The following is a 24,257-nucleotide window of genomic DNA, read 5'->3' as shown; positions in this document are numbered from 1 at the left end:
ACCATATATTTAAAGTTACAGTACAGTGGGAATCCAGATCTCTGGAATTACCCTAGGATCATATTTCCTGGTTCCTAGTGATTACGATTTAGTAACATATGGTGCTGAAAGTAAATCAGATTATGTAGATCATTTAACCCAATACAGGTTAACTTAGAGGTGAAGTCAATTATAAGTCCTGATTCTGATATTTTTATACGAATTCCTATAATGACAAAATTAATTGTTATTCCATTGAATGTGATCTTCTCTTCATTAACTTTGGTGTGTCTTCACGCTTATATCCATAACTGAATAATGGTCATGATTTTATCAGTTCTTCTCTGACATAATTTGACCTGAAGATTTTGGAGACTGAAGACTCTCAGGTCACCATTTTCCCTGATGGCACTGGGGCTAACCCACCAGTAACATTAGTTATAGTGCCTCTATTCTGAACCTATGAAAGTTTGAAAAGAGTGAGCCCCTCTCATTGTCACTGTGGCATGTACTGAACCTTGCTCTGGGTGGCAGGAAGAGTAGCACTGCTGGGAAGTGTCTCTTGGCTCCCTCATGCAAAGTTGGCTGTGCCTCTTCTAAGGAGCACTGAGACAAAGTTAGACCTGACAAGATTTTGGAGCTTAGTTGTTGAACTTAAAGCATAGGACATTTGATACTGCTCAAGAAAGATATATATTTTCAGTCCAATTTAATTGCTTTTCCTACTGAAACCCAAATAGTTATATATTTTCAGTTAGTTTCTCTACCTTATTAGTTATTTCTAAAATTATGATATTTGAAATGTCTTTTCTAGATTTGAAAACTACATTTGCTTTTCAGGTTTAAAACCTCTAGGGTATAGTGTGGTAATGTTTTCAAGTTCTCTGCAGCCAAGAGTAATAAGGAATGAAAAAATAAAGTGAAAGCTCAGCTTCACAAATATTTACTGATCATTTTGGATGTATCACAGCTTTATCTGGCTGTTACTATTTTTAATTAAGTTGGTAATGGAGTGTTTCTTAAGGTCACCTACAAACTTCAGAAATAGTTGTATTGGGTAAATCTGACTGTACCTTGGACAAAATCACTCTCCAATGCATTCACCTCCCCCAGGTCACTCTAGGGGTACTGCAGCTGGCAGGGAGCAGGAATCTTGCCTTGGTCATAACCCAGGCTGGAAGTTCTTCATGAACTTTATGAACAAGTAGGGAATTGAGGTTACAAATCTCTCATGTGGGCTGTTATATTTGACACCAAATTTTAAGAAACTAGAATGAAAATAATCTTTTACTGTTATGATCATAGTAGTGTATTATCTGCTGGAAATGGACCTGGAGAAGAGTCAACAAAGGATGTTTTCTATTTTGTTAGCTGGTTTTAATTTTTCAGCTGCCAGTTTCAATGTATTTCTCTAACTAGTTGTTGGAAAAGTATCTACCCCCTACCATTCAGATTCTGATGGGGGATGTGTGAATATCCTTGTGCATGTTCATAACATTTCCAGCAGATCCCAAATGTTTGTTTAAAAGCTAGAAAAATCCAGCCTTCAAAGTTCAGAAGAACTTTACTGCTCATACTGATGCGAAGAGATTTACCGTGGCAATATCTGTTAATATCTCGGGGAAATTAATGCCTCTCGAGTAATGGCATAAATGTTGAGCCTCAATGCTAAGGTGCCTGTGGGTTACAACTGTTGGGTTTATGCTCTAGTATGGTTCCAGGCAAAAAGGATTGTCTGTGCAAATGAGATAACCATGAGTCATCAGCCCTGTCCCTGATGCTAGCTGGGGACATTCCTGCGCGGTGGAATGGCACAGCTCTGCTGGATCCCTGCTACAGGCACACCGGGCTTGCGGGCGCGCTCACCCGAGGCAGTGCTCATCATCACAGCAAGGTGCACATCCTCATGCACTCACACTCCTGTAATGCTGCTGCTCCACGAGAGTACAGAAATCATACCTTTGGATTTCACTCGTTTGGAACTTACATTAATGAAAGTACAGCAGTCGAGCACCAGTGTGTATCCAAGTGACTTCGCTCCAAATGCCTTTTTCTGACGTAATAGCTGCATCCATGGCACTTCCAGGACAATCCTTAGACATGAAAACTCTTATGTCCTGAGCTTTGATTTCCTGTCAGTTTTAGAGGGTTTTTGTAACAAAATAGATGCAATATGACATGAGATTCTGAACAGAATTGAAACAAAAAAGCATCAGTTGTTTGCAAATATTGGGAGAATTTGTTTCCTCTGTGCATGGAAATGCTCCAGCATAGTCATCCTGTGCTTCATGGAAACCTGCAGCAATAAAGGCAAGCATTTGAAAATTTCAGATAAATGGTTAGAGACCTATTTTGGTACTGACTTCTGATGGCACCAGACATTGTGATTTATGATTTCATGCTTTCAGTGAAACAATCTGATGGCCAGAAATCAGGCAATTTTTGAGGATTAACATATTTGTTAAAAGGCTTTATATTACATTTACAGTGACACAAACTAATGTTGTTGAAGGAATTCAGAATTTTATTGCCAAGAAGCAGCAGTGAGGTCAGATGAGGGCAGTCCTGGTGCAGCCAGCTCCCAGGAGGGACAGCTTTGTCAGGTCATCAAAGGACACTTGTTCTTCCTGGTCATGGTCCTGGCCCCGGCTCATGTTCTGCCTTCCCTCAAACAGCATCTTCACTTATGCCAGTGTCTTGTCACTGTTTTCACAAGAATCTGGTTTTTGCCTTGAAATCTATTTATTAGACAATCCTAAGCTCCTGCTTAAACTTCTTGTTATCAGGACAGTCTGTAGCACTTTCTCCACAAGTATGACTTCTTTCCTCCTGACTTGAAAGAAATAGGTTCTTGGTTCCCTTCTCTAGGTGCCAAGATGGAGACATCTCCTAGCACAGGTTTGCTGCTTCTTCATGGTAGTCAGTGTTTCTGACCAATTCATAGCACTTTTGGATGAGTATTTTGGGAAAACAAAGAGCTGTTAGCTCTTTCAATGCTCTCAAGTGGATAAAAAATAAATAGATAATGTGGATACTGTGCAGTTTATATGTTAGCAATATCTAACAAATAGAAAATAAAGAAATTGACAGAAGGATAGGAAAATAAAGCCCAGGGATTGTGGAAAAACATGTATATAAGAACTTTAATTAAGTATGACACACGGATAAATTATTTGTCACTGTCAGGATCAAAGTTTAATCTGTCCTTTCACTATTAGATCTACCTCAGGAAGAATATCTGTTCAGTGATCAACAGCAGCACCTCAGACTGAGTTTCTGCAGTAACCAACTTCATAGCACGGGGGGAAAAAAAGTATTCAAGCCCTGAACTGATCAAGAATTGGATTTTAAATACAATATCCTAGGAAGGGTTTTACCCAAAAATATTTCAGTGTTTGTGCATGAATGTTTGGAAAACATAGAAAGGTGAAACAGTCCTGAAGTGTCCTGCCCTGATGCTAAATGAACATGATCTAAGACTTGTGATGAAACCAAGAAACAGTTATCAATCAGCATCAGTTTCAGGAAGCATTATTGTATCGAGACATCTCATGGTGCCTTTATAAAAGGAAAACCTACAATAATTTAATAGTTCAGCCTGCTGTGCCAAATAAATGAGTCAAAGCAGGGGGGTGGGGGGAAGAGAAGGAGTATGAGCCATAGTTTCACAATTGCACTAGCCTGCAGGAAAGTGTTGATTTACTTCCAAGGTATTTCTGCTAGGAGAATGATAGGAGATGCCACTGCAAAGCTTGAGCTTTTCTGGGAAATTAGGGACACCTTGCTTTTTTATTCCCCATTTACAAGCACAGATTTTCATTTGGTTTTCAAAAGGCCTTCAGACAAAGAAACCAAGTGAATGACGTGGAAGTGTATTTTATGCATAGTGCAGCAGAAGTTAGCTGTTGGAAGGAGATGGTTGCTATAGGCTTGTATGGCTCATGTAAACTCAAGGGCAGATGGTTCACAGCCTGTCTTGGGCCTCTTCAGGGATGTGGAAACCAGGCTGGGCAGGAAGGGTTTAAGATTTTTCTCCTGAAGTTTGAATTTCAAGTGGAAAATTTAAAATGCCTTAATTTTGATAGGCTTTTGCAGGATTTGAGAGACGCTGCACTTATGTTATTTTTGTCTTCTTTATGGTAGGCTATAATTCCTGGATGAACTGTGTTTCCTCAATATACTATTGCTGACATAAAGGACAACAGTTTCAGGAAGAATGGTGACTACATTAACATGAGAGACATGATCACAGTAGCTGGAACACAGAAGACACACGTATTTCATCCAAGTTGGATAGTTTTTTCCAGGTGTGTTGTGTGTAAGCTACAATCCTCTGAAAACACATAAAACTGCTTAGCTTAAAAGTCTGGAAATCAAATGAAAAAAATTATTCTGGTGACCTTACTTCTGTTCCTTGTATGACGAACATGATGGCATCTAAAACCAGTTTTAGTGTGCTGGAGCAGAGCCTGAAGCTGGCAGAAGAGTACAGCTTTGGCTTCAGTTGCTGAGATGCCAGAAGAGATTGTAAGTCCTTGAAATTCTTCCAAGAAGTCACTTTGTCCTGGATGAAAACTGGCATTTATCAGTGCAGATGATAGTGGTGTATTTTAGATGGCATCAATATTGATTTGTATACTGCACGAGCTTTTAAATATGATTTAAGATAAAGCTTAGCTTAACGTAAGACATTTCTCCACAAAGCATTGATTTAATGTTAATGTTTTATGTGTTGCTTTCTTTGCTATAGACTTTCATTTGGTTCACAAAGACTTCTCTCAGTTTCCTCTTTCAGGCACTTGCAAAAGCCCCACAAACACTTGATACGTAAGTACTCAAAAGTTTAATTTATACTATGTGACAGGCAGCTTCAAAAGCAATTAATTAATGGTGGTTATTATTGTTCATCTCAAATTCATTATTACCCTTCTAGTTGCTTTGACTTGGCTTATTGTTTTCCCAAGTCTTATGAAGACCATGGAAGAAGATTTAACTTGAAGATCTAACAGAAAAGTTAAAATAGGTTAGTTCTTTTACTATTCCTGTAGTACTATTTTTCGTACTTTGCCTCTTAAAGTGCTAGGTATTGTAAGCAGAGTCCTTACTAACCTAGAGAGAGAATTTCCTTTTTGACTTCTACTTAAATAATCTACAGCAATTCTTGCTAGGTGCAACGGCACGGAGTATCTATCTACTCTGTATGTCTACTTGACCTTGCTTGGGCGTTTCAGAGTGTGAAGGCTGGGGAAGCCGAACGCTGTAGCTGCTGATCAGTGTCTGAATCCTGACGACCAGATCTCTGAAGCAGCGCGGCTGTGTGGAAGCAGCATCATCTTTCGGGAGAGGAGCAGAAAATAAATATCTCCTCGGCAGGTTGAAGATGCCGTGACAGGAGAGGGGCAGGGTTTGTGTCATCCGGCAGTCGCTGCGGCCCCTCCAGAGGCTGCGCGGGCGCGGTGCCCGCGGGTGTCGGGGGCTGTGCCCGCCCATCCCGGGCTCCCCGCGGCTCCGGCGCGGCTGCGGCAGCCGGGGCAGGGCGCGGGCGGGCCGGGCGCTGCGGCGGGGCCGCCGGGCGGAGGCAGCGGCGGGGCTCGGGGCGGCGTTTGTGAGCGGCGGCTTTTTCGGAGTGCTTTTCTCGGCCAGCCCGACCTGTCACAGCGTATTTCAGCTCTGGCTCGGTTAGGTTTCCCACCCCCCACTCCCTCCGCTTGCGGTTTAAAAGTGGCGTTTCGCCGCTCGGCGGGACGCGTGCGTTCCGGGTTACTTTGGTTGCCTGCCAGGTAGCGCACATCTTCTACAGCATCCTCCTACCATCAAGCAAAAACTGTCTCCTCTCCTAAGGATTAATTATTCAACACGTTTAATGTGTTTCGGCTGACGGGGAAGACGGCCACTCGGGCACATCCTGGTGCCGCAGCGCCTGTCCCCGCTTTGTCTCGCACCTGGTGTGTTTGCGCGGCTCGCCCGTCTTCTCCCTCAGGCCGCCGCCTCCCGCTGCTGCCGCCCGCGCCCCGCTGGTGGCCCGGGACACCGCGGTGCCGCCGCCCGGCCCCGCACCTTGCCCGCGGGGATGCGCGGGGCGGGGCCGCCCCTCGGCGGAGGCTCCGCGGGCGGGGCGGGGCGGCCCGGGCAGAGCGGCCCGGCGGCCGCGGAGGAGGGGCCGGGGGCTGGCCGGAGCCGGGCGGTGCCGCCCGGGCAGCGCGGGGGGTTCGGCGCCGGGCGCGGCGGAGCGGAGGCTTCGCTCCTGACTTCGCTCTCCCCGCAGAGCCCGAGAGGCGCCGGCACCGCCGAGGGAACGAGGCGCTTTCTTCCCGGCCGGTGGCGGCGGGGCGGCACCGGAGCCAGGAGGACCGAGGGAAGGAGCGGCGGAGAAGCATCCCGGCGCGGGCTGTCCCGTCCGCGCCCGGCTCCGTGCTGCCGCCGGCCCGGGCCATGGGCCGGCCCGACTGAGAGCCGCGGACCGTCCGGCAGCCCGGCCGGTGCTGCCCGGAGCGCCGAGGCGGGGCCGCAGCCGCGCGGGGAAGATGCGCTCGGCGGCGCGGACAGCCGGGCTCCTCCTGCTCTGCGGGGGTAAGTACCGCCGAGCCCGGCCCCCCGGGAACTTCGCGGAGCTCAGGTGGCACCAGCGGCCCCGAAAATCTTGCCACAAATACAGACAAGATATAAATAATTCTGATGCGTTTTCTTCGTTTTTTAAAAGCTAAGTTAGAACAGATGTGAGTTTGCTTTTCTCTGAATTTATGATGTGAAAGGGAAAATATTAAAGTATATTCCCATTTTAAGTTTTTAAAACATGATTTCTTCTCTGCTATCCCACTCCCAGAGCTTTCTGTATCATTAGATAAAATGCGTTTTGGATTGGTAAATGAAAATGACCAGAATACGAATAGTGATTGCATTGTAAGTTGGATGATGCTATCCGCAGATGTCAAGTTTCTAAAGCAAACAGAAAATCCATTATATCTCTTTTTCTTCCATATGGCTTTGTTTGCTGATGGATTTCTGACGTTTACATGAATAAATAAAAGTTGTATGCTAGAGAATGCAGCACAACCTTGCACGCCAGAAATGCATTTATGAAAAAAGTAAAGCCCAAACTAGTTCACTAGTTGTTCTAACAGTGAGTAGAGTGCAATATTAATTCTGCCCTTGTGATTCCTCATAAGCATGTGAGTTTTTCCTTCTTGTTATTAATTCAGATTAACTGTATTAATTTGTACCATTTTAAACTACTTGCAGTACTTGCAGATATTATAAAGCTCCTATTTAATTTTTAGATTTTTTTTTACTACGCTAAAATACTTTTAAGTTGCCCATATGTTTTCTCTTCTTAGTAGGTTGTTGTTAAGGCCTGATTTTTGTAATATCTCTCTAGTAGTGAAGTCTACAATATAAGGGTATAAAATGTGTAGGATATACAGCATCTAAACACACACATCTGATAAAAAAAAAAAGTAAAATGGGTTGCATCCCAAGACATTTCACTGTCAGGAAGAATTAGCCATACTTGTATTGCTAATGGATGATCTATCATGCCTACTTTGCTTTTATCTTTGGCAAATCCATTTTCTTTAATGTTTTTGGCAGAATTAGGAGAAATGTAATTTACGTAAGTTCCTCAGCTTGAGGGGTATCTTTTCATTAGCCAAAATGTTTCACATGCATTTGCTTGAAGATGATTTTCCGTGATTTCTGTTTAAGCTGGACAGATGAGCTTTCTTCAATTCATGCTGAGATACCCCAGATTATTGCACATCCTGAAGTAGCTGGTGTTAGGAACTCTGGAGCTGCGTTCTCAAATGACTTTTTTTTTTTTTTTTTCTCCTGTAGCATTTCCCTTTCACTTGGACAACTATTTGATTTTACTTTCAGTAGTATAACTTTATATGAATTTCATTCTGAAATTCTCAGATGGGAAAGGGGTTCTCTTTACTGAAGACAGGTATCTAGGTATCTAAACCTTCCTAAATATCAGACCTCAGCAGTTGGAAATAGTTTCAAAGACTTTTTATTATTAAATGTAGCCATAAATTGTTAACTTTTGGATCTGCCAAAAATATAGTTGGAGGAATATTATAGGAGCTAATTTATTTGAGTAGAGTAGGCTGCCAAGTAGATTTTTTTTTTTATATTACTTGCTTATACTTAAAGTTGCAAACGTTTTGCTTATGCTCTCAGCTTTGACTGCTGAGGCTTAATACTTGGTTCCCCTTAGTTTCTACTAAAACTGTGGGGAGGGAAAGTTGTGTACCTTAATGCCCACACTTTAGGGTCATTGTATTCGTAGTTATTTCAGGAAGTCCAGCGTATTAGCAATGTTCTATGGGTGTCTGTTGATAGAGAAACACTGCTTCACATTGTTGAGGTGTGTGACACTAATGAGCTTTTATACAGTAAGCTGAGTTTGCAGCATTATGTTTTGGAGGTACTAGCAAAACCCCTGCATGCACAGAGTTCCAGTTTAAGGAGCCCATTTGTCTCAGGAGTGGTGATGCATTCCCGTCGTGGGGAACACAGTGAAACTTCAGTGGGCTCCATCCTGGGGGAAAGCCAGGGTCTCTTCAGTGATTACTGACCTGCTCTTGCCAGGTGTTGTGAAGGAATCTTTCAGCTGGGCAAGACCTCATCACAGAGGCTTGCCAGCCAAAGTTAACCTGACCTGCAGGGATACCCTTGCACTCAATTGCTGTTGGTACATCTTCGGTTTATATAAAGGTTTTGGAAAGGTTAAAACTGCCGTAGATCATAGAACGTGTGCTCTCAACAAACCCAGAGGCATTTTACTGAGTGAGCTGGCGTGGTCAATCAGTGAGCGTGCTGTTAGTTGAAAGGATTAGGTTTGGTTGGTTATTTTGTATTGGCGGGCTTCATAAAGCACACTGGCCCATTTGTTCTGAGGCAGAAAGGCTCAGCCTTGGTGCTTCTGCACCACAGGCAACGTGTGAGTCTCCTGCATGCACTGTCCTTAACGTGCAGTAGCCTAAAACCAGCAAAAATAAAAGGAATGTTTCTTCTCAAATTAAGGCTTCTGTCTCTTTTACCAATTAAAAGAAATGCAGAGTTTTATTATGGAGTGTGCACGTGTCTTTTTCAAAAGTTTTGCATCTTGTCAGTCGCAGGACTTCAGGGTGTTTACTTGCTTGTCATGCTGCCTGGCTGTTTGGTGCTCGAGTTTTGATTCTGAAAGCTCACTGATATCAGAGGAGGACTTTGTTCAGTTAAATGTAGAAAAGAGTGCCCGTGGGAAGACTTGGTAGGATTGTTGTCTGGAAAGTAATTTTTGTAATTAAAGGTGATACTTTTGATGAGATAATTTCTTCTCAGTGAATAAAACACAGTTTGTAAGCATTACACTATGCAAATTTTTTAAAATTGAAAGGGAAATCTCCTAATGGAAGTAAGAGGGTTTCTACTTCAACAGTGTGCTTTTGAATGCAGATTATTCAAACTTTCTTACTATTTTATTGGCTGTGTTATAAAACTTCTGATGAATGTACTAGTTCTGATGCTCCTTTATGTACTGTTTGGGATCGATTCTTACAGTGGATTTCTCTGCTGCTAGGATTGCTGCTAATGTTTTGGCTGGTTACAATCTAGAGCAAATCCAGGCTCAACTCATGCATCCAGATCAAGGACAGACCAATTTCAGAAACCAACTGCAAATACTGGCATTCTTCTCCCCCAGGTGTGGACTATTTCACATAATATGTGTATTTCATGATAGAACATTGGTGCTTTCTCTAGGAAAAGAATACCTATGTGATTCTGTCAAATAAAAGATTTCTTGTGAACTCATACTTTAGATCACACCAGTGCTGATCAGATCAAATGGTGGAGCACAGACTTGAGTCAGGAACTAAGACAGACATAATTTGTATGCCTGCTTTTTTTTTTTTTTTTTTAACAGCTATCTATCAGATAATATATGTTCAGGATTTTACATTGTAAAGTAAAAATTCTTCTGTTTTATTATAACCCTGACTGTGGGCAAAGGACAAAGGGAATCTGTGGAGGACCATGAGAGGTGCTTCATTAGATCTTACGTGTCTTAATCAGGAAAGAGCAAAGTGTTATGTGGCAATTTCAAACCTTGCTGCTCTTTTTGATAGGAAAAGGAGTATTAATCACGAGGCTTTGGTTCCTTCCTACTTTGTTGTTTTTCTCTGCCCAGAGGTTCATCATTTTACCTTCTGGCTTTTCCCCAAGTGGTACTTGTCCTGTCTCTGGTCACCTGCTGCTGCCTGCATTGGACTGTGAAAGTGCTGCTTCACTCGCACAGCGCTCACCAGGGTTCATCCCAGCGCTCCTACCAGCGAAGGAGCCTGGGCTGTCTGTGGCCCTTAGGCTTCATGTCTCCCCTCATTGTACTCCCACTGTCAGGCCCTTCACCTTCTAATTTCTTCGCACATGAAATTTTGCAGTGAAGCTCACCTCCTGCAGCGTTTTCCCTTTCATAGAAAGTAATTTACTGTGTTGGGTTTTTTTAAAGTTCATGCTAATTGGATCCATATTTGTGTTATATTTAGTTCCCTTCTCATTGTTGTGTGCAGTCTTCTCAAGGTGTCAGTCAGGGAAATATGTGCTGTTGGCTTGATTATTTCTGCTAGTCAGTTGCATTCTTGGTCTTCGGCTTTCTTCAAGGGTTTTGTTACTATCATAGAGACAGTATAAAGGAAATGAATGTGGCGATAACAAAAAGCCAGCATTTTAATGCTTAAAGCTCATTTGTTAGTCTTTGATTAACAGACAAGATTTCTCAGCATTAACATCAGCAGTCAGTGTGTACGACAGTGTGGGTTCAGCACCTGAATGCGAGATGCACATTCAGCAGCATGCCCACCATCAGTTTTTCATCTGTATGTCATGTCATAGTCTCTTACATTTTTGGTTTTTTTTACAGAAATGACAGACGTGGCTGGTGAAAACACATGTATTTTGTTAATTTTCATTTCTTCTCTTTTCCCCAGTTTGGCCCCTGGCAGGAGGGAGAGAATTTATTCACTTGTTGGTGTACTTTCATGCTTGGCTTGGCATGGCTGGTCCCACTCCTCCAGGCTGCTTTCTCTCCCATAAAGCAACCTAGCAAACACAGATATGCCATGGGTTGGAAGAAATCCATACTATAGAAGCTTGGTGTTTTCTGGAGAGCCTTGTTGTGCAGAGGTCATTTAGAGCCTGTCTGTGGTGGGGAGAGCGTTTGCTCTATTCAGACATTGGCATCCTTCAGCTTTCCGGCAGAGCTGTAAGTGGTGCCAGCTGGTGATGGACTGCAATTATCTCTTGGTTTTGAAATTTAAAAATTGCCTGACAGTGCTTATTGAGCATGGGTATTTGTTTCAGCAGCATTGCAGATCTTATCTGAACACAGGTGGCGGGTCCCTATGGGAGCAGGGTGGATGTTAAGACCATCATCTTCCAGGATTGATGCACGCTTATGCTGCGGTCTGTTCTTAGCTCTTACTTTCTACTTTTGTTTGGTTTGGCAGAAGCAAAGCTTAAAAATTCACCAAAGTATTCTAAAGAAACTTTGGAATTGTTTCTTCTCCAGATGATTTTTTTTTTTTTGTAACAGTCTTGTATTTTGGAAAGCATGCAACTGAAGCATTGCAAGGATAAATACAGCAATTACTGCAGGAGAAGGACAGATTTGAGGTTTGCATATTAGTTTGGTTAGATCAGGGTTCATATTCAATTGACAGCTGTGCTACACATTTGCTCAGTTGTCTCACAGTCTCTCTCAAGTTTTCTGTAAAGTACCACCATCAGTTACTTTATACTTGGAATATCATGTGCATTGTTGATTGAATAATGCAGTTCCAAACTGGGTGATACTGAAGCCTATGCAAAGTAGGGAAAACAGTGGGAAACTGTACAGAATCTCTAGAGTGATAATGCATCAATGAAAAACAGCATCGAAGAAGCTGCAGAATGAAATCTGTTCAAAGGCTTTATTTTTGCAATGTGGTTTGTTTTTTTTTTTAATCATTGAAATATACTGAGATATTCCACAGCGTTCTGGCAAAGTCGTTACGAGCCTTCTAAAAAGTTTTCATGTAGATATGTTGCTACTTAATCAAATTATTAAGAAAGTTTTTGTTAACAAAATAGTAAGTCAGCTGAGGTGTAAATAACCAGATGGATTTTAATCCTTTGGGAGCTCAGGATGTTTTAAAAATTTGTCTAAAGCCGTCTCTTTTTTCCCCACATAAGGAGACCACAAAGCTGATTTTCTTAAAGATTGCTTCATAAAAATGGCTAAATAGTCTCAGATTTCTGGATCTTGAAATGAGACCATAAACATACTAGGAACTTTTTAACCCAAGAGATGCTCTGTAAATCTGCTGAAACGAAGACGAGCATCAGCGCTTTAGAGCCTAAGGGAAAATTACAGTGATCACAGTCAAAAAAGGGAATTGGAAACTTTGCTGGGGTAATAGTGCCAGAAATGTTGTTTGACTGAATTAGTTTAGAAATTTGGCTGATTGTAAATCAGGTGATTGTAAAAAGAAAATGGATATATTACTCCTAATGGCTGTCTAATGGCTTTTCAGTCTATGCATTTAGAAAACTAATTAAACAATATATTTAACTGATATAACAAAGTTGCTTGTGTTGCTGTAATGGGTGGTTGGGTTTTGGTTGTTTTTTTTTTTTTTTTAATGTCCATTATGGCTTTTTTCTAAGTGAGACAAATTTCAATCTCAGATAATAAAATTAAATCCAGCGTTTTCTCCTAGTTCAGAGGCACCAAGTTTTCTGATATGGACAATTCCATTATCTGTTCTTTTCACTTGTGAAATGGAAAGACTCATTTTGACTTGAGTAGACCAGAATTTCGTGTATCTCCAAAGGCCCTTAAAGGCTAGGTTTGCCACTGAATAAGAGCAGGCATCCTGTGGTCCTGTCAGTGCCATTCTGAAGGTGTCTTGGAAATGAGATTTAGATCTCCCAGTGGCTTAGAGACACAAGTAATGGTTTCTCTGGATTTGGGAGGAGCGGAAGCGTTACTGTGGGTAGTTCTTTTCCATTCCTGCATAGAGAACTGATACTTTCATTTTGGCCCCTAACAAAGACTATACAGAGCAGCTTCTTTTGACTCCCTTGAGAGGTGATGCTTCTACACTGGTTGGCTTCTGGAGATTTTTTGTCTTTGTTGATGAGGTGCCCTTCCATACCCTATTATATTAAAGTAGACAATGGAAAGTATTTCTGTGCAAAGAGAAGTAAGGATGTAAAAAATATCAATGGTTCACAAATTGTTGAGAATGGATTTTATTCTCTAAGTTCTCTTTCCACCTCTGCCACCGTATTGCTTAAAACTGATCTCTTGTGTTAAAAGTACCTTTGTGTTGCTGCTGTGCATTTGGGAGGAAGGTACTGACCGCCAGTGTTGTCTCATTGGTCAAGAAGGGGAGTAATAATTTGCATTAATGCAAATAAAATGTAACAAAGTCAAAGAAAAGCTATTGTTTACTGAAATTTAGCCCATAACAATCTATGACTTTAAAAAGCTGATAAAAAAAGTTAGATTAATTATGTCTAGTTGGATGGGAATAGCCAGTATAGCATGATTAACGCATATGTTTATGGCAGTCAGTCATCTCAGAACACCAGGGGGTTTGAAATGTATATGTACTCTAGGGCAGCAATCAGGCTTTCTTTTGCACAGCATAAGAGTAGATACTAGAAAATTATATGAACACATTTATATTGCCAGATTGTGGTGTGCAAGACTGTAAGTCAAAAGTGTGCTGTTCATGAAATCTGAATAACAGCAAGGGGAAAGAAAAGGATCCAAAGAATTCTCATCAAGGAAAGGCCTAAAGTTTTTATTTTAATAGGAAAAGTTTATTTTCCAGAGGGAAAAACCCACAAAAATTAAAATTGCGCGTAATGGAACAGAGTGGATTTGGGTAGAGGGCATTGGCTGCCATGTAAAATTTGCACTGTGATGACTGGGAAGTTCTGACAGGACTTTTGCAGAAAGTATCCAATGCTCATTTTTAACAAAACAGAGTGCTGCTTTGGCCCCTGCAGTGAGAAGTCATACTTTTGTAAAAACACTTGAGTGGAGCCTTCTCACATCTCTGATGTGCTTAGGCATATGCTTAGTTTTATCCTGCATCAGCAAAGCATTTTAGAGTGGGACTGCTGCATCAAAGCCCCGTAAAGAATTGCACAGTTCCCAAAGTTAAAACTCTCTGGCAGTACATTCAGGGGCCAAATTTCTCTTTGCTCCCATTTGATGGCAAGTTCCCCTTTCGTGGTGTGTGCTGTCTAACCATCGAAATGGCTCTGAGGTGCAGGATTTCCTGTTGTGGGACCAACACCCCAACAGTCAAAACAACATCTCCAATTCTTTTGCTGCATGGAGAATTCAAAGATTCGTCTAGTTTGGAGACTGCTGCACAAGTTTTTACTCAGGCATGTGGGTGAGGTTGGCTCTGCTTTGCCTTGGTTTACAGTATCAGGGCTAGTTTATTTAGAGCTGGTTTGGAAGTCTTTGTCCACCTGAGGTTTAGGTACAGTGTTCCTGACCCCTTGGTCTGTATGGCTAGGCTAAGATACATTCTGAGATTCTTTTCACTGGCAGCGTGCGCCATGTCTGTGTGTCTGTGTATATAGCAAGAGGGACTCTTCTGACTGGATAGTTTTAATGAGTAGCCTTAATAGTCTAGCTTTCCTCAGTTAGACCAGGGGAGATGCCCTTAAGCCTTTCTGTAGGACTGCTGTTTCCCTGGGCTGTAGATTTTTGGCAGCAATTTCTGGTGCTGCCTTGGCTTGCTTCTGCTATCTTTGAACTGTGAGTTATGTATTGGGTGCCCCATTTGTATTTTGATAGTCACAGTGTGTTTGGAGAGAAATACAGAAAAAAAATGCTAAAAAACAATGATGATTGTCTGTTACTGCTTTTCAGCAATTCTGGATAGAGCTTTCTCTAGCTGAGCTCTTGGATGCCAATGAAGTAAAAAGGACTGAGGAAGATGATTTCTGTAAAATGGCTCATCCCAATTGCTATTATGAAACAAAAAAAAGCAATGCGAGTGTTTAGATTTTGGGTTTGAACATACACGTTTTAAAGTAATGAAGGGGAAACAATATGGCTGTAATATAAATTTTATTGCACATATCAATTCAGCATTGCTGACATGCTCTAGATGAGAAGGCATTTTAAACAATTTTATTGCTTTGGTAAACTTTTGCCTTTGTGAAGATTAGAAAAGTTGTCTTAAATTGCTTTGCTGAGGACCTTCTGGCTAGTGAGAGAGTTTATAACATGTATTTTCCAGATTTTTTTTTTATTTAAAAAAGGAGACAAACCCCAAACAAACAGGATCATCCTAAGAGACTGTGAGAGATAACCCTTCAAAGCTCAGTGAAAACCAGAAACGTTTATAAAATTATTTTTTCTTACCGAGGCATTGAAGTGAACCTGTTGGAAAAAGGGTGTTTTTAAACTATTTATTTTCTTAGATTCTAGTCTAATAAAATTTGAAATGAAAGTTGGACCAAAAGTTTTAGGGCAGTAAATGTCTAAAAAAAAATAAGCAATAATGGCCTAAGGCTTTACTTACCTTTTGATGTTGCCCTTCCACGTCTTTTTTTTTTTAGCAATGTTGCTGTCATAGACTATTTTTATTTGTGTTTTTATTTTTTTTCCAATAATTTCTTGAATCCTCCTTTACTTGGCATCATGCAGTTGTGTGTTAATTTTTTAGTTAATCAGAAAAAATTTGTCCTCTGTCTTTGCACAGGCAATTTTGGTATCGTGGCAGAGCCATCCTTAATACCTGGCAATTAGAAAGCAAAGGGGATGAATCTGTGCAAGTCTCCGCTTTGGCCTTTCAGAATGTGTTTGTCCAAAACACAACTTCCAGGAGACAATAAAGGAAATGTACATTATTTAAATATTTAGATTCGTCATCAAAAACTCAGTTTAGATTGATTATAGTAGTTATATTTGTCAGTGTAGTAAGAATGGTGGCAAACACTTTCACTTATTTTATAAAATGTTCTCTTGTTAAAGAGTCCTTATGACAAAAGAGTTTTTTCTCCTTTCCCTGGTAAACCTTGGTAATGGTATTTAGATAATGTAAGACTTACTACATAGAGTCGTACCTGACACAGTAGTTTATTTCCTGATGTTTCCTGGCAATATCCAGTTTTGAATGTTGCATTTTGGTCTTCATACTTCTTGAAATGCAAAGGATAACAGCAAGAAATTTAGAAAATGCTGTTTCGGAAGAAAAATATAAAAGAGTGGCAACATTTATTTACAAAGGCAACTGAGAAACCACAGAGTTCAGAATTTTCAGTTTAAGCTGAAGTATTACAAAGGTGGATGTACTGGTGGAAATTGAGTAATGGTGGAAACAAGCACTTGGGAGATAGCAAGTGATACAAGGAAACATTTTGGTAGCAGAGAGCTACGAGGATTATTGTCTGCTTTGTGGGGTTTCTTTTAATTGGGAATGTCTTAAGCACAGGTAGGACAGTAGTGTATTCATGTTGGTTATATATAATCAATCCTACCTTAGATGAGTTAGATGACCTCTCTTGGAAACTTTTGACTTAATCTTCTTAGGGTTTTGTGCTCGGGCTGTTAAAAATGCAGCCTTTGTATGACTGCTGAAGCTAATGTCTGGTGTTTGGTCAATCAGGGCTCCTTATGAGATCACGATAACTTAGTCTGCAGTTAATGTAACTTGAGATTTAATATCAAAATACTTATATTGTTAATCATCAACAGCTGAATAGACAGGAGTTAGATGCCTTTGATGTCAAGATGAGCTTCTGGAGTTTCTGGTTTTCAGAATATCCCCAGGGGTATATTTGATATGTGGTCGTCTTTGTCTTCTCAAAAATCAATTTCTAATTCCATCCTCAGCATTCTCAAATCCCAGGCAGTGAGTTGGGGACCTCACACTGCCACTGAGCATTTCCAATTAAGGCCTTGGGAAAAGTCTGTATACATATGGCCTAACCTTGTCACTGAGAAGAGTAAAGAGTGCTGTTTTCTTCAGATAAAAAATGAAATGCATTGGAGTGATCATGTTTATTGAAGTAGATACAGGATTTGAGGATCCATTTTCTCAAGAGTTAAACTGGATTTATGATTTGGTAGGCAGTTCTTGTTAAATGAGAATTTAATGATAGCAGAGAGACCATGAAAAAAATTAGCACTGGGAATATAACTTTACTGTCAGTATTTTCCACCCTGAATCCTAAATTTCCATTGCCGGGACCATTTATCTGTCTTTGACATCAGCTGCTGAGAACTCACCCTTTTATCAATGTAATGCTTTGTTAGATTTTGGTATTTGAAAAACTGCAACTTATGTTTTTCTACTGTTGGTTCTGTTTCACAGTTAGCATCTTCCATTGCATTCATTATAGTTTCACATGTTTATGTTTAAATATGATCAATTTAAAATGGGGTTTGGGACATGAGCTACTTAACTACTGTTGGCTGGCAGCACTGGTCTCAGAAGGAGCTGGTGGTAAGGTGTTTTACAAAACTCCAGGGGAATATGGTGCATTCCTATAATGTTATCCTAGTTCCCATTCTTAGAAATTTTTTGTTTACCTTGTACATGCCAGCGTGACATTATTCCACTCTGAATGCTAGAAAGACAGAGGAAATCACTGTGAAGAAGAAAAGGATTGTTGTTCCTCCTTTCCATGAACTAAACTCAATCCTAGCTAGTCTTGATTTGAAGCAGAATTGTTACCTTACCATTTTTTCTGGCATTTGGACAGAAAACTACAAATATGTGGAACTGCCATTGAAAATTAAATTGTGCTGGATGCGTGATTACCTTTCCAAATGTCCTGATAGAGAGTGCAGACTCTGTCACAGCATCTGTGATTGTTTAGGCATGTGATGTTGTCTGGGAGGAATGTTTTATTTGGATTTTTTTCCACATTTAACTTTTGAATAGCTTGTGAGTCCAGTCTGTCTTGCAATAGAATGAAAACATTAAGCCTCAGCTCTCTGCATTCATTAAGAAGATAGGAAGGAGCATTATCATGGCAGAGGTGATTCAGAGAAACTGCAGAACCTCATTTTTGCCTTTTCACACCAGACACCTCTTTCTAACAGCTTTAATTATGTCTGCCCTTAGATACTGCCAGATAATGGGTGTAGATATACCCCTGGATCAGGGAGTGTATTGCCAAAATGGTAACAACACTGAAGCCTTTTGTGCAAAGGCCTTCCTGTACCTTTTTTTGTTAAATGTCCGCATGGATTTAGGATTGACCACAGTTCCAAAATATAACCCTGTTTAGAAAGAATGAGCTTTAAAAAATTGTCAATGAGATAAGAAATTAAAATAATGAAAAACCACAATGAAATTAATTCAGCTGCTACATTCCAGCTTCTGTACCTGTTTATTTGCCTGGGGAAATTTCAGCAAAGTGAGTGTTAAAATGCTTGTTTCTTCTCTGTTCCTTGTGCCAGTTTTACTAGATGAGGGAAAACAGACTGAAGCTTAGGAAAAACCAGGAAACTGTTAATCCAAAAGTACTGTCAAAAGCAGAATGGACAAGATTTTCAGATAATGGTTCGCTTCTATGTTTAATGGGGTCATAGCTTTTTCTAGCATTACTTAATGAAGATGTATTTCTCACCTAGATTTCAGATAACCTGGAGACTGTAAAATAATTAAAACAATAATGCAATTGTCACTATTATTAATAGTATTTTTTTGGTTTTGTTTTGGTTTGGTTTTTTTCTCATTTAAAGATTCCATACATGCTCCTGGAGAGCACAGTGGGACTTAGTTTCTATTCCTTTTGCTATGGTGACTTTTCCCAACATCAAGTCATGAAAAACACATTTGGTGACAACTTCCAGAGTTTGCAAATCGCTTTGGAAGAAAAACTGTAGGAGCGAGGGATAGTTCCATTTATCTCAATGAGACATTAGCACTGAAATCTTAAATTCATTTAAGTGTGGTCATTAGCAGATTTCTCAGTGCTGATGTTTTTGTAGAGCTGCCTGGGTAAATGGTTTTGGATTGTTGTCGGAACAAATGGCCAGTGATAGGCATAGTGATCTCTGCCAGAGCTAGGCCAATATTTAACAAGGTCTTCAAGCCCTAGTCAAAAATCACCTAGCAATGGAGTATCACACAGAAATTTTGCATGGGTTCCCTATTTTAAGTATCCATGGGTGTTTTTTTATAACAAGATGTTGATATGTGATATATGAAGTGTGAGGTTGCAGAGTGATATAAAATGAGTACCCTGGAAATCAAATAAGCCATGTGGACTGTTTTGCTGATTTTTATCTCCCTAAATAGTGTTCCTGTTATTTTGCAAATGCTGGTGGAGAATCAGGTGCATTTAAGACACTTAGCATTTTCTGGAGTCTTAGTTTCTCATTATGAAATTGAGAGCCTACTTATCATCAAGTACACAGATAAATATACAGAAGTTTATTTGGGTTCACTCTTTCTGGAGTGGTGCTTTTCAAACTGTGGTTTCCTTCAGTACGTGGTTGACATATGGTGGTGGTCATTGTCTCAGTGTCAGTGTTTCTGTATTGTGCCTCTGGCAGCTGAATATCCATGGGAAAATGTGTTACCTTTTGATCACTGGTTTTTGAACTGTAGGTTTCTGATGGACTGTCAGCCATGGTAAAGATCTGAGATGCCTTATTAAACAACTGTTTCAGTAGTGCTTGCAATTAAAGCCTTAATGATAAATATGTATTTGGTCATAAGAAGGGGATGAGGATTGAGAGATACATAGTGATAAAAAATGCTGAGAATCCCTCTTGTGACAATTTTCCATAACAAATTTTTTGTTAAATGATTTTGAATACACAACTGCTCCTTCCTTTTTTTTTTTTTTTTTTTTTTTTTTCCCTCGAGGATTTTAATTTTTTTTGTGGAAAAAACTCACTTATATATTTATATGTATATGTGTGTGTTTAAAAATAACAAGCTGAAGAAAAAAGTAAAAGCAAAAAAGCTTCTTACTGTCAAGTGGCTTGGGGGCATTTGCTGCTATTATTTAAGCACAGAAGAGGACTTGTAACTTTCTGAAACAATGGACATTTTCATTATAGGTGGTTTAAAAATATGTTCAAAAATAAGTTTAGAATCAAACCTTTGTCAAAATATATCCTGTCTGCAGCTGTTAGGTTACTTGGTTTGTTTAAATATGAAAGTTGTGAAGTCAGGATTATTCTGCTGGATCTGTAAGGTAAGGATTTCCTCTTTGCACACTTAGGCCTGTCAGATCTGGTCTGGGCACGGATGTCATACTTAATATATTATGTTTTAGCAATGGTTGATGAACACCAATTCCTGTCAGCGGAGCTGGATGCATTTGTCAAGGGAGAAAGTGAGAAACTGCCATTCTGCATCACACTGTCACATCTCCCAGCACTTGTGGTATTAAGCCTTGCTTCCCTCACCCTCGGTATGCAGAATGAATGAGGCTGTTTTAGTATGACTTCTGTTTTTATAGTTAGCTGAACTTTGAAATTGTCTCCTAAATCATCCTTGCCAGTAGCATTAACTACCCCTTTGCTGGTAGTCAGAGATTATTCTGCAGTAAGTTAAAGGGTAACTCATCTTCTTTTGTGATGACAGGAAACATGGAGGGATGTAAAAGATAATGGCTAATTCAAAGCAGAGCACTCCACTCTGCTTCTGGAAATCCATCAAATCCATTCAAACACAGATCTGAAATTTTGCAACTAACTTGGAAATCTCTTTCCTTTTTGCTGCTTCAGTAAATTGTTATTTGGGGGAGGATGATGCAGATGCCAGTGAATTATGATGCCTTTCATTACAAGGGGGTGAATTGCACATTAGCCTGGCATACAAAAACCTGGAGGTTTTAGCCACTGTGCTTTTGTTGTTTCAAAAGAGGTAAAAGCGTGATGCAAAGTAGATAAATGATGTGCTATTAAAGAAAGGTCTTTATCCTTCCTTCTCCTTTTGCAGCACCAAAGCCCTGAAAATAGATCATTTAAAATGTTCTTGTGCAGAGATGAGTCATCCCAGCTGTACGGCTGGGCCAGGTAGTGAGCGACAGGGCCAGGTGGAGCAGAGGAGCAGCAGGTGAATTGATCCTTGGGTAAACACCTGTGTTTGCTTTTTTAAAATTTTCTTGTTAAAGACAGCTGCACCAAGGGAGCAAGAAAAATCTAATGTAATCACAAGCCTTGGGGGGGATATTTCAGAGAGTTTCTTTCCTCAGAAACAAACTGTATCTGGCTCTCTTCACATGGCAGTTCCATCCACGCTTCCTCTTCCTTACCTGGGGTTGCTTCTGCTAAGTAAAATCTTGCTGTCATGGTTGACAGCCAGATTGTTGCTCCTGTCATTAGCTGCTTCAAAGAAATGATGCTATTTTCTGCAGTTGGAGGAGTGGGATCAAGAAAACATTTCTGCTAAGTCAAGAGCATTACCTTTTCATTTACTGTGTTCTTTTGGAGCACGGCATCTTGTAAAACCTTGAGCAAAACACATGAAAATTCTGGATCAGACTGTTTGCTCATGAGGAAACATGGACAGTGAAAAGACTGGATGGAAACAGGAGCAACCCACTTTATAAATGTTCTAAAAAAACTTAGGAAACTCTGTGTCCAAGAGTTTTTAAGACATCCCTGTGCTCTGGGGAACTCTAGAGATGAAGGGAGAAGACTAGATTCTTCTGTTACAGCCACTCTTAATCCTTGAGTATAGAAATAATTTACTTAGGCAGCATTTAGGTATGGCAGTCAAAAGCACTGTAAAACATTATGAAGTAGATTGGTTTTGTTAGACTATGATTATACTTATTCACAGCTCTTGATAGGTGTCATGTACTGTGAAGCATTTTTAATTTCCTGAGAACAATGTAACTTAAGATATCTTTCTTCACCAGGCCATTTGATTTATTAGAAAACTGCAAGATCCATGTAGTGCAGTCTCTGCTAGTGATTGTTGTGTACCATTCCTGCTGTGAGAAAGTGGAAGCATGGTAGCTTGTGTGTGTTAAATTGATGCACATTTTAACATGCTGCATACAGTATATCTTATACATGCTACATACATTATATATTCCTATATAAAGTCTGTCAGACATAAAGAAAACAGCTATTCAATGCTATCCCTCCACAGTCATTGTAAAGGATAGTAGGAGTTGTCTTACTGAAGTGCTGTTTCTTCCTACGCTGCCACATGCAAAAGAGATTTATGGAAAATAGAGGGAACAACACTGATGAGAGAAACAGATTTACAGTGAAATCCACTATCACAATATAGCTACACTGTTTAGCAAACACCTTATGGAAGACAATACAATGTGCCAGCAAGACTGCTTCTATTTTACAGTATTTCTTTACAAGCTAATAGACAGTGTGCTTGTTAAAATAATCTTGTTATGATAGCTGTATTGTCATTATAGGTAACTTATACTAAATGAATTAATTTGTTTCATTTACTCCTTAAAAAGTCAATATATTACTGGAGAATTAAGTAATTCTTTGCTGTCAGTGTCTTAAATTCTTCAGGGGGGAGAAGAAATAAATACATGAAATAGGAGGAGATAAGAAAGGCATCCACCAAAAAGAGTTGAAATTTTGTCCAAACATTGACAAGCACTGCTGCCTTCAGAAGCTTGGATCAATCCTTAAGAAAAAAAGAATAAAATTTAAAATGTCTGAATGTTTGCATTCACAAACATGCATTGTTATCCATAATAAATCAGGGAAGGATATTTTGCACAGTTAGCTATTGTCTTAAAAGTTTATAGCTCTTTAATAAAACAAGTAATTGGTATTATTTTGTTGCAAGGATGCACTTTTTTCCCAGATAGTAGGCTTGCATGATTCTGACTTGTACGGTTCAGGTGCTTTTATTGGAAGCTTTCATGATTTATGGCTTGCTGAGTGACATTTTATTTCCTATTCAAGGTAGTAACAGCTTAGAGTCGTCAATGAATCACTTTTATAAGTAAAACTGTGCTGGGTATTTCTAGAGCAATATTCAAGCCAAGTTCATTGAGAGATCCAAATTGCCAAGAAAACCATGTGGATGATGAACACAGCCTAGTGCATGCAGATATATATGAGCCAGAGAGGATTAAAGAAGGAGGTTGTAGCTGTAATGTCTAGACTAGCATTTGTGACTGCTAATACACTGCTAATATGGGTCTGTTTTTTCAAACAGAGGTGTTCAGAGGGAGCTTAAGGTCTATTATGAGTTTTCCTCCTGTGACAGAAGTGAAATAACTTTGGGTAGGATCAAGCTTTGTGGATTTCAGCTGCAAAACTCTCATTAAGTTTCATTTCACCTTTTGTGTTGGTTTTGAGACCCTGTCAGAATTTCATTTGGCACAGAGAGAGCAGTGAGTTCAATGAAGAAATAAAGAGTTTTAAAAAGCATGATTGCTTTTACAGTCTCATGGTGTGTAGCCTGGCAGGACAAGTGTCTGTGCCCAGAGACTCTGTAGTTCATATTCCTGTAGTGATGATTAGATTTAATTTCTTAATAAAAACATTAAGTGTGGTTTAGGGAAAACGTTGCAGTGAGATGATTAGTTGTGGAAGGGAAAGACATGCTCTTACTGGAATTCAAGTGCCTTCCTCTGATCTTAAGGCACGCAGTGATGAATATGCTGCTGCCAATGTGTCTTTTTCACTCAGCCTTAGAAGCTGAGGAGCACTGAAGAGGCTTGAATATAAAAGCCTGAGGAACTAAACTGGTGTAGGTATTTGAAGGGAGGTTTGTTCACACTTGAGAGACTAATGGTAAGTTGAATGAACAGGTTATTTTCAGAGCTTCTGCGTTTGAGTATTCTTTATGTGGAAAAGAATAACCTCCATGATCTCATGGGATTTTGGCTTCTGAGAGGGTAACACACTGACTTGTCAAGAGGAGCTTGACAGGCTGCAGAGGACAAAATGTCAGATGAGGAGTTGGGAAAAATGGTTTCCTTTTCATTTCAGTTCTTGGACAGATTTCTTCCACTTCACCCGTTATTTCCTTCTTCGATTTATGGCAATGGAGATCCAGTATTGTAAAAGCTCTTTGTGGTCTGTGAATGGAAAAGTACTCTTAGTCCTAGTAACTAAATATTACGGTCATCTTGTTTGCTATTCTCAAGTATTGGTGTCATTTTTTAACTATCTCAGTATAAAGGTTAGTGAAAAATCGTATTTTTGTTTCTTTAAAGAGATATTTCTGATCAATTTCATCATGTGAGACACTGCAACATTGACAGAATGGTGGGAAAAGATAAATGCTGTTAATCCAGTCTTTTACTGGTTTAAG

General features: G+C 40.0%; 1 protein-coding gene across 2 annotated transcripts in view; it reads left to right on the top strand.

Annotated features, from left to right (window-relative positions):
- Positions 1–5,393: 5,393 nt before the first annotated feature.
- The window catches only part of RET (ret proto-oncogene), an 87,046-nt gene continuing 68,182 nt past the window's right edge, over positions 5,394–24,257 (top strand). For both annotated transcript variants that reach the window (XM_072930994.1, XM_072930995.1), the window contains exons 1-2: positions 5,394–5,759; positions 6,245–6,549. In XM_072930994.1, the coding sequence (XP_072787095.1) occupies positions 6,504–6,549 (46 nt within the window). In that variant the 5' untranslated portion in view covers positions 5,394–5,759; positions 6,245–6,503. The remainder of the gene's footprint in view (positions 5,760–6,244; positions 6,550–24,257) is intronic.

The sequence above is a fragment of the Taeniopygia guttata genome, chromosome 6 (assembly GCF_048771995.1).
Source record: "Taeniopygia guttata chromosome 6, bTaeGut7.mat, whole genome shotgun sequence".
NCBI classification, from domain to species: domain Eukaryota; kingdom Metazoa; phylum Chordata; class Aves; order Passeriformes; family Estrildidae; genus Taeniopygia; species Taeniopygia guttata.
The sequence above is the reverse complement of the archived record's forward strand: the minus strand, read 5'-3'. Positions and strand labels throughout refer to the sequence as shown.